At 42.1% G+C, this 10,970-nt stretch overlaps 1 protein-coding gene across 1 annotated transcript in view; it reads right to left on the bottom strand.

The window, feature by feature from the left end:
• Positions 1-3,742: 3,742 nt before the first annotated feature.
• Positions 3,743-10,970, bottom strand: part of ACTN2 (actinin alpha 2) — a 75,511-nt gene continuing 68,283 nt past the window's right edge. The window contains 4 exon segments of the mRNA XM_025402614.1: positions 3,743-4,479; positions 5,781-5,939; positions 7,168-7,233; positions 10,584-10,730. Coding sequence (XP_025258399.1) covers positions 4,321-4,479; positions 5,781-5,939; positions 7,168-7,233; positions 10,584-10,730 — 531 coding nt within the window. The 3' untranslated portion in view covers positions 3,743-4,320.

The following is a 10,970-nucleotide window of genomic DNA, read 5'->3' as shown; positions in this document are numbered from 1 at the left end:
CTCTGGTAGCTTGTCTTGCAAAGACTGTTAAATAAAGGTTAGCCTAAATCTGCCTCCTGACATATTTTAAGTTCAACCTAAAGGTTTCTCCATACACAGTGAACTGTAACCTCACTGGATATGTAAACAGATTGTAACCTACTTTTGTACCGATCACAAATGAAAGGCAGCCAACTGTTCAAACTCTGTTTACATAAGGCAGACACCAAGCTGTAACCAATCCAGCCGTTTCTGCGCCTCACTTTCCTCCCTCAGTCCCCAAGTCCTCTCATGTAGCGGCACCAGAGCTGCTCTGTACCTGTTCTGATTCAGGGGCTGCCCAAGCCACAAACTGTTCTTTGTTCAACTCAAGTCTGTTAAATGTGTCTAAAGTTGTTCTTTTAACAAGACCATGGCGATTAGTTTTCCTATATCTGATATACATCCAAGATGTAAGTATCTTATAAGATATAAAAGATATATCTTAAAAGACATATGTAAGATATATAAGATATATTTTATAAGATATATCTCTTATATAAGATATCTCATATTGGTATTTTTATATCTGCCACTGTGGTTTCTTGTAAGTTCCCAGCCATGCAAAAGGATTTGCGAATATGCCTTGGTGCACTCCCAGGCACTCCATCCATTTTACAAAAGGGAAGTCTGCACTGCTGGGGAGCTAACTCCTAAAAGACTTAAATCCCATGGGGGCATTCATGGCCAGGGGTCACTGACAAATCGCAACTCCCAGCACCTTAAAAAGGAAGACTAACGGTCTGTCAGTTGCTTAAGGATTGAGTTATTAATGAAAGAATCTAAAAAGGAAAAACAATGCTGTCTTCTCTGCTGACTCCATCTGAAAGACGAAAATGCCTCAGAGCAGTATAATTATTGTGTAGGCTCCAGGGAACCTGAAAGAGCTCAAGGACACAGCGGGAACACTCTGTCTTCTTGTCAAATAATCCAGGGAAGCTGTGGGTGAATCTCTGCAACTTCTGAAAATACATGTTTCTGACTCCGTATCACTTAGCTTTGTTTCCTTTCATATGAAGGCTGGAAAGAGCTCATTTCCAGCTTATCTCCACGAACATAGAAGAATCTGGTGTACAGCAGGAAAGAATACCAAGTCAAATGCTCTAATTTAAAACTCAGTTATGGCAAGCGTTTCTTACCAACCAGATGGCACAAGGGTTTGTCTGGCCATTTGTATTGCTCAACTATTAACCTTGCCAGTAAGGTCTTCTCTAACCGTTTTAGACTTTTTTTCTTTTCTTTTCTTTTTTTTTTTTTTTGAGATGGAGTCTCGCTCTGTCGCCCAGGCTGGAGTGCAGTGGCGCCATCTCGGCTCACCACAAACCTCCACCTCCTGGGTTCAAGCGATTCTCCTGCCTCAGCCTCCTGAGTAGCTGGGACTACAGGCGCCCGCCACCACGTAGGGCTAATTTTTGTATTTTTAGTAGAGACGGGGTTTTACCATGTTGGCCAGGATGTTCTCTATCTCTTGCCCTCGTGATCCGCCCGCCTTGTCCTCCCAATGTGCTGGGATTACAGGTGTGAGCCACCGCGCCCAGCCGTTTTAGACTTCCTGATTCCTAATGACCTTTCCTTTGCCTCTAATCCACGGGTTCTCAGTGGGGGGTTATTACAACTTCCATGGAGTTTTAAAAAACTACAGATGTCCAAATCTTAACCTAGACCTTCACAGCTTGACACTCTAGGATTAGGGCTGAGTATGCATACATTTTAGTAAATATTTACTGAGGATTCCGAAGTGATCTCTTGGTTAAAAATTCCTTCCTAATCTATTCACCACTGAATTTTTGTTTTTTTTTTTTGAGATAGAGTTTCATGCTTGTCGCCCAGGCTGATAGTGCAATGGCTCCATCTCAGCTCACTGCAATCTCCACCTCTTGGGTTCAAGTGATTCTCCTGCCTCAGCTGCCAAGTAGCTGGGATTACAGGCACGTGACCAAACCCAGTTAATTTTTGTATTTTTAGTAGAGATGGGTTTTCGCCCTGTTGGCTAGGCTGGTCTTGAACTCCTGACCTCAAGTGATCCACCCGCCTTGGCCTCCCAAAGTACTGGGATTACAGACGTGTGTCACCATGCCCGGGCCATCCATCATTCACTTCTAAATGGTTCATTGTTAATTCTCTATCTTATGTTCACCCTCTACCCAATAAGCCAGTCTCTAATTCTTTAAGGGAGGCAAATGCTAATCCAATGACTGTTTTTAATTCTCATGGAACCTTTAAGTGAGGAATTTTGTTTGTAGTTAACCAAAGTAATGGTTATTTTTTGAAATAACAAAAATAGGGATTCTTTTTTCTTTTATAAATTAAGTTTAATTTAGAAACTTATAAACTTTTTAATTTTTGAGCATCCAGCTTCAGAAATAAAAATAATAATGCCTAAAATGAGAGTATAAACATGTTTATTGTTTCTCAGAGTTTACTTCCTTTCTTCATTTATTAGCAGATAGACAGTACTGATCTGCTCTCTTGCTGAAGGTTGTAAAGAAATTAAAAGTTTAGGTAGATGAGTTACCCACACCCATCCTAAAACACCACAGATCCCTCTAATAGCCTGAAAGGAAGCACAACTTTCTGGCTTTTCTACAGAGTTTATGGCTGGGATATAGCACCTGCTTGAAATAAAATAGAGTCAGAGTTCATCTAAACCACCCCAAAAGTGTTTGGTATTAAACTCAAGGATTCAAATATTTCAGGAATCTAGAAACTACCAACTACTTAATAATGAAGCAAATTAAGTGAAATTCATAAAGGTTGAAGGTTCTAAATGGCCCAGTGTAGGAAAAAGAGTCAAGCTGTCAGACAGCTTGGAATGGAAATATCACATTTCCAGCTGCTGGTGGAAATCTATAAAAATCTGAGCAAACAGACTGTAGGTAACAGGCATGTTACTGCTTCTCTAGTAATGCTTTAATTGCTGTTTGCAACTGTTTTTGTTTGTTTGTAATCCATTTCCTGATCATTAAGGACTCAGATATAAAAATAATTCCTGCTTCATTCTCTACAAGCTGTCAACAGGATAGAAAAACAGAGGGGGGAATTATAGCCTACAGCAGTATGAGCAAAAAGGAAGAATGAACATTCAGTGGATCAAGATGTGCGAGCGGGAGTGCATGTAGCATCCTGTGTCATGGAGCAGGCCTTTAGACACAGAACCAGACATGGGACTTGTTAGGATACACTCTCGAATCCCAGGGGTGAACACACACTGCACACTAGCTAAAACACCTGGTTATTCCTACTACCCAAAACATACGTAAAGCTTCCGCAGAGAAAGAACTCACCTCCACTGCTGCTGAGAATCAGTCCTTTCCTACGATAACTCTGGCTTCTCCTTACCAGGTCACAAAACGAGAGGCATAATGAAGTCCTGATTGGAGAGCTAGAAGGATACTGGTATCTGACTTGCCTTGTGATGAACCACTACTACAGAAACCTGCTTATTTAAAAACAGAGCACGTTCATACGGTCATCTCTTGAGAACCTGTACTAATAAGCTCCAACAAAAAGCATGGGAACCTGGAATCAATAAATAATCCTAAAAACCTCATTTAACCTAGTGACTGCATCCTTCCCTCTGGCAATTAAACTGACTTCCATGTTTCCTTAGGTCTCTACTCTGGAGGATAAGAGAAGCAGCAAAAATCACTGACTGAGTTGACCATCCAGCCCTAAATAATGAAGAGATGACCATAAACTCTATTTTTAAAATGGTAAGTGCCAAAAAATCTTTTTGATAGCCTTTTTAATCCCTGGCAGTTCCATCTCACAATTGATTAAATTCATTTGAAGACACAATAGTAATCTTTGGATAAGCATGAAAATAAAACATTAGAATCCCAAATATACTCCCCTAGGGGCAATCACATAAGCATATTAGAGATAAATGAAATTTTTTACAAATAGCAAACCTTTATTTACCAATTTGTGGATATTCCCCCCCAGTCTTAAATCTTGGGTATTTTGTATTTTCACATTTTTCACTTTCCTTCTGTCCCTAGATCCTCCTAATTTCCTACTACTCAAGTAATTTGTTCCGTTTAATCAAAGAAATCAACCTGATATTTCATTACATTTAGCTAAAAACTCAGAAATAAACCTATTTATGAAGCGCACTATGTCATATACTGTAGAAACTTCACTTTAGCCGTGTTATATTGCTGGCAATTACTGAACTACAAGAGGCTTTTTTCCCCCCTCTCTCTCCCAACTTAATAAAGCCTGTCAAAGTTTCCAGGAAACCAACTGTGACTGCTGCTTTTATTGCGTTCTGATGGGATCAGTGATTACAGAACCTCAGCATCACAGATCGCTCTCTCCATAGAGCGCGGAGGAGAACGCGGTGTAATCCAGGGCGCCAGGCACACTGCCTGGGCCCGAGTAGGCGGGCATCCTCTTGATGCAGTACTGGGCCTGATCCGGGGGCAGCTCCCGACGCAGCTCCTCCGCCAGGATGTATGGCTGGAAAAAAAATACGCACGTGTTTGCAGTCAGTTGTAGAAAACACCACAACATAAATAGTCTTAATACTGACATATTTCTTGCATCTGTTTAATTTTTCAAAAGGACTAAAGAATAGGGAGTCTATTGGCATAGTAGTACCAGACAACTACCAGAAAGCCAAGTTGTACTTGTAGGAGTGTATCTAGAAGCTGGCCTGGCCAGCAGGAAGGGTGACATGCTTCATAAAGGCAAATGGACCATTACTAGTAGTTCTCAAACTGAGCCACAGTGCAAGGATACATACTATGATCTGCATTTCATACCAGAAAAGATGAAGCTTTTCAAAAAAATGTTCAGTGGGAAATAGGACAATTCCAGCCAAATAGACTGGTTGGTAAAAGTCAAAGTAAATCACAAATATCACATTATAATTTATATAATTATAGTTTGTATATTATATAATTTATAGTAGAAGTTTCTTAGTGGGGATGGAGGAGCCACGGTTTATTACCTTCTAAGTCAGCTGGGCTCTTTCCCATCCACCCTCACCCCATAGGTAAATGATTCATTTTAAAGAAAACATTATTTTAAAAATAGTTGGTCTTATCTGATTTTTAAGGTAACAAATATGGCTCTGTCAATGTGTTTAACATGCTAACCTCCTTGTGGTAATGTTCATTATCTTCTCAGCCAGAAAACAGGGTAAAATAATCCTGTCCCAAATTGAATTTATACATAGAGATGTTTTTATTGTTTGGGGGGTAAAATATGAAAATTCTGAACCGGCAATTAAACTCCTCCTGAAGGTCTAGGCTACATGTAATGAAAAGTTTGCCAATTTTTTACTGACTGAACAGTTATATTTAACTTTGCTCCATGATTTTGCTGGGCACAAAGTCAGGGTTATTGATCCTTGGGAGAACGTACCCAGTTTTATAACATCTAAATTGCATGGTTTCTTCTTTCTGAGTCACAGTCACCAAACTAGAATGTAAAATGGGGGTTGAACCAGTAACACACACAAACACACACACACACACACACACACACACACAAACATAAAAGTACAAACACACTACTGTCCCTTCTATAAAAATTCAATGCAAGGCTAAGCACGAATGCCAGCAATGGCGTGTCTGCTCCCTCTGTGCTGAGCGCCCCATTGTTGTGTATCTACCTGCTGCTTTCTGAAATCAGTGCCAATGTTGTATAAAATACACTGGTATAAAAATGGTTTTTATTTACAACACTGTTGCCTTTTCTGTTAGAATGACGTAGTGGACTCCTGCTAAAGCAGAAGCAAATCTGTGAATGCAGACCTTATCAGAAGCCAGGATCCGGAAGGAGGCGATGACCTGCTCGGCGGTATCCGTGTCAGCCGTCTCTCTAGTCATGAAGTCGATGAAGGATTGGAAGGTGACAGTACCTTGCCCATTGGGATCTACCAGGGTCATGATGCGGGCAAATTCGGCTTCACCCTGGGGCAAAGTGCAAAGAAACATGTACTCGAACGGTACGCAGCTCTCAACAGAGCCGTTCTCATTCTTTCCCTAGTGACACGCCAATTCTTTTATGTCTGAAAACTGAAGTTTGACCTGTGTTTCCCTTCAGTCTTTGGATGAGACTCCCCTTAAGGGTGACTTAGGTTTACTGCTACCAAATAATTTTAAAAGTTGCTGGAGCTTCAAACCAGAAGCTTGTAAATGTCAGAATTCTTTCCTCTCTGGGACCCACTGCTAGCCTTCATGGGTCACGGAATGTAATTATGAAAGAGTAGGTCAAAGCGAGAGCTGAACCCTTTTCTCAGATTAGAACTAGGAAAGCGATGCTGCCAAATTGAAGGCAGCTCAGAACACGGCTGTCACGACTGTAGTTTACAGTCCCGAAGAGAATCGAGGCAGGCCAGGTTAAAAATACCCATTAATGGGTAACAGAGAAGTACTGGATATTCTAGGACTATTCCAGCCCAAAGGAAATGTAAGTTTATCTTGGCTGATTTATGACTAAACCTTTTTTACCCTTCAACATATTAGAGGAAAAGGCACTTGAAAAATCATCAGGATGCTACTAAAAGCCACTGAAGTGTACACTTTAAATGGGTAAACCACAGTACGTGAGTTATATCTCAGTAAAGCTGTTTAAAAAAATCAAAAAGCCTATGTTCTCATCTCCTTCACTAGAAAAAATCATATGACCAATTATTGAATAAAAATAAATGCTTTAGTTCTGTGACTTTTTTTTTTTTTGGTGACAGAGTTTCACTCTTGTCGCCCAGGCCGGAGTGCAGTGGTGCAATCTCAGCTCACTGCAACCTCCGCCTCCCAGGTTCAAGTCATTCTCCTGCCTCAACCTCTTGAGTAGCTGGGATTACAGGCACCCAACACCATGGCTGGCTAATTTTTGTATTTTTAGTAGAGATGAGGTTTCACCATGTTGGTCAGGCTGGTCTCAAATCCCTGACCTCAGGTGATCCACCCGCCTTGGCCTCCCAAAGTGCTGGGATTACAAGCGTGAGCCACTGTGCCAGGCCCCGTGACTTTATTTTTATATAGCAACAGTGAGACCTTCAAAAAATCTTATCCTATATAATGAAAATGAACCAATCCCAAATGCACTACCTTGGTTTGAGCTTATCATCTTCTATAATAGAAATCCAAACTCAATAAAATATCAAATCTTAGTACACAATTTCAACTTCTGTCTTACCAGGTCATAACCCATGGAAATCAGGCAGGCTCTGAAATCCTCATGATCCATCAGGCCATTCTTCCTCTGTTGGCAAAAACAAAGGACAGAGCAGGTGAGCACAGAGCAAGACGGGCAACACTACTTGACCAACTGAACAAAGATCTGGTAAGAAAAGCGCTTCGAGCTCTGCCAAGGTCATAAATGTCACCACTGACTTGCAAGAAGGATGGAGCCAGCACAAGGATGTTACAAACTAGTGTCTTAAAAATCAAAAAGAGGGGAGAGGAGGGTAAAGACCAGACAAAAACGAAAGGAGACCACACACTCAAGAAAATAGCAAAAGGAACCAGTTGGGAGCTCACTACTGCCACCTACTGATGACAGACCATATCGTAAATGTTCTAAGAAACGACGATGCTCTCAACGATCCTAGGTTGTCATCGTTTGTAAAATTCCTGCAGAGATGAGCACATTCCTAGAGCTCCAACACCTAAAAAGCAACCACTCTTAGGCCCTTGGGCCAGGACGCAGTGGCCCCTATGTGTGGCAAGGTCAGCTGCTCCCAAAAATCCAATGAGAGTCTACACAGAGTAGTGTGCAAGAAGGGGTCCACAGGGACAAGTTTCCCAGCTGAGAAAGGCCAGGTCAGGACAAACTGCGACCCAACTCTACAGAAACAGGGGTGTCAATGCAAAGCCCTGCATGTGACGTGAAGCGCACAGCTGTGCTGAAGATTCCCTGGAGGGTTTTGAAGGGATGGCTAATGTTCCAGCATCAGTACACACTTAGAGAAGAAAACACTGGTTACTGGCCATATGAATTATTAAATAGAAGGCTATTTTCTGTTGTTTGTGCTTGTCCATGAAACAGCCAGTCCCAAAAGCTAATGTCAGAAGTTCTTTTTTTCTATGAATAAGAGACTTTATGTGTCTGTCCTCACATCCATGTACTCTGCCCTCAGTCACCGCCAGATTCCTCAGCAGCATTCTCTGAAGTGATGCTTCCCACCTTGACCCGATTCTCCTCCACTTTAATGCTCCTCCTCTGGCTCTTCTGCCTCCCATAAATGTAGTAGTTCCCTAAGATCTGGGCCTTCTCTCTTCTCACTCTCCAGACTCTTGCTGGACAGAGCCATTATACGGTGACTCCTGCAGGCTTCAGCCCAAAACTCTAGACCTGGACTCCTCCTGCTTTTGCAATAGCTGAGTCCCACTTCTCCCATGTCTTCACTGTTTGAACTTTCCATCTCACCCTCTCCCTTCGCCCCCAAATCCTGTTGTTCACCTCTGTCAGATTTGTCTCAATCTCAGATCTACCTCTTTTCTTTTCTTCATTCCCACCGCTCCTATCCCTCAGCCCTGAAGTTCATGTTCCTTTTCTCTCACTTTTCCAAACAGACACGGGTCTGACCCTCTGCTAACTTTCTCATCTTTTCTCCTTCCCTTCTGTCTATCCTTCATCTTAAATGTGCTGTCTGGCACAATTTTTTTTTTTTTTTTTTTTGCAGCACAGCTCTGGTCGTGTTACACCTATGCTGTAACACCTTCTCTAATTCTCTGATGCCCACGAAGAATCCCTCCATTCACAGCCTCTGTGCCCCCTGCCATGCCTATCTTTACCATTTAATGAAAAGACGAAGCCAAGTGGATCCGTATCCCTGACATGACACCCCTTCCCACTACACAGTAAGCAAACTATTTTCCCCAGAAGACAAAGAATCATGTTTAATTTGAACAAACTTCTAAACATGGCAAGTTCTGCACTGTACTCCTTGGATTTTTGTTGCAAAAGACTGTGATCACCTTGGATTCAAATCAATGTGCTTTCTTCCTCTAACGCAGCCCCAGTGAATAAGAGTGTCTTTCAATAAGAGATGGTTGTGTGCTGGGATGAAGAGCCATCATTTCCCTCCTTGGAAGAAAAATGACTTGGGCTTTACTGAATGCAGTTAGGTCAAATCAAAGCACATTTCTGCACAATGAAGGTGTGCTGAAACTATAAGAACGTCAATATCCATCTCTGTGTATAATTTTTCACTAATGCCTAGCTCTGACCCCTCTAACAGGCCCAAATCTGACTGGTCTATCTAGCCCAGGGGCATTTTAGGAACCACTGAAGGACATTTGCAAATCATAACAGGGCTCCATACAAAGTAATGGTACATCCCTTTCAGTGATCTTTAAGAATTGGAACGTAGCTAGGCGCGGTGGCTTACGCCTGTAATCCCAGCACTTTGGGAGGCTGAGGCAGGCGGATCACCTGAGGTCAGGAATTCGAGACCAGCCTTGCCAACATAGTAAAACCCTGTTTCTACTAAAAATACAAAAAATTAGCTTGGCATGGTGGTGCATGCCTACTTGGGAGACTGAGGCAGGAGAATCGCTTGAACCCAGGAGGTGGAGGCTGCAGTGAGCTGAGATCGCACCATTGCACTGTAGCCTGGGCACCAAAAGCACAACTCCGTCTCAAAAAAAAAAGGCCAGGTGTGGTGGCTCACGCCTGTAATCCCAGCACTTTGGGAGGCCGAGGTGGGTGGACCATGAGGTCAGGAGATCGAGACCACCCTGCCTAACATGGTGAAACCCTGTCCCTACTAAAAAAAAATACAAAAATTAGCTGGCGTGGTGGCGGGTGCCTGTAGTCCCAGCTACTCAGGAGGCTGAGGCAGGAGAATCACTTGAACCCAGGGGGAGGAGGTTGCAGTGACCCGAGATCGTGCCATTGCACTCCAGCCTGGTGACAGAGTGAGACTCCATCTCATTAAAAAAAAAAAAAAAAAAGAATTAGAGTGTAGCCTTAATAGTCACTCACTTTCAGCCACAGGATTAGTAAATAGTATTTTCTCATAAAGAATTGGTTTTACTCAATATTATTCAAATCAAAATACAAGATAATATTTTAAAAGCAGCACTTATCTTTTTACATGCCTTTACTATGAAAATTATCACCATTTTGTTGGTGCATGTCCTTAAAAGAGATCATGTGTCAATTTTGTTAATTAAAAAAGAAAACTGAGTTGTGTATGTTGAAAGAACAGGTTAAATTATGACCAGATGCTTTTCCTAAACAGTTGCTTAGGAAAAGCGTATCAGAGTTTTGTATTTAAGTCTTTACAAAATGACCTAAAGCCAACAGTCAGATTTTGTGAAAAATACACTTTGACTTAGAACAAATGAGCTTTGACGTCAACTAGAAATGCATTCTTATTAAGCGATCTGCATGAAACAGCACACAAACCTGGACTTTGTGTCACCTTGAGCAACATCAGAGCTTAGGACACTTAGTTTTGGTGGCGATTTTCTTTTGTCATAAACGATCCTGTTTCCCTGTAAATGTTGGGGAGCCTTAAGACTTAACCCGAGAGCACGCATATTATTTCAGATGCATTGTTTAATGTCCCCAGTATTGCCCTTCAAGTAAGTAGAGAGTGGTACCCTGTCAAAGTGGTTGAAGGAGGCTCTGAACTCATTCATCTGCTCCTGGGTGATGCCCTTCGCATCTCTCGTGAGGATCTGAGTCTCCACCTCATTGATGGTTCTGGCGATGGTTGTCAGCAGCAGCTCCCATCCAACACGAATGTGCTATTGAGGGCAAAGGGGAAAGATCAGTTCCAGGTCTTTCCAGCATGTCAACGCTGCCTCTTACTTTCATAACGGCACAGCCGACTCAGAGGGCTTACTAAGCAAGGCTCAGGATCGCCTTTCTTGCACTAGAAAAAAAATTATACTTTGTCATCTGTTGTAAGATTCTGCAGTGAGAAGTACTCACAAGTACTTACAGCTTTCTAACAGTGGCAGCGGACACTCTGTAGGATATGCTCT

This window comes from Theropithecus gelada, chromosome 1, assembly GCF_003255815.1.
Source record: "Theropithecus gelada isolate Dixy chromosome 1, Tgel_1.0, whole genome shotgun sequence".
NCBI classification, from domain to species: domain Eukaryota; kingdom Metazoa; phylum Chordata; class Mammalia; order Primates; family Cercopithecidae; genus Theropithecus; species Theropithecus gelada.
Note: the sequence above shows the minus strand (reverse complement) of the source record. Positions and strands in the feature narration are given on the sequence as shown.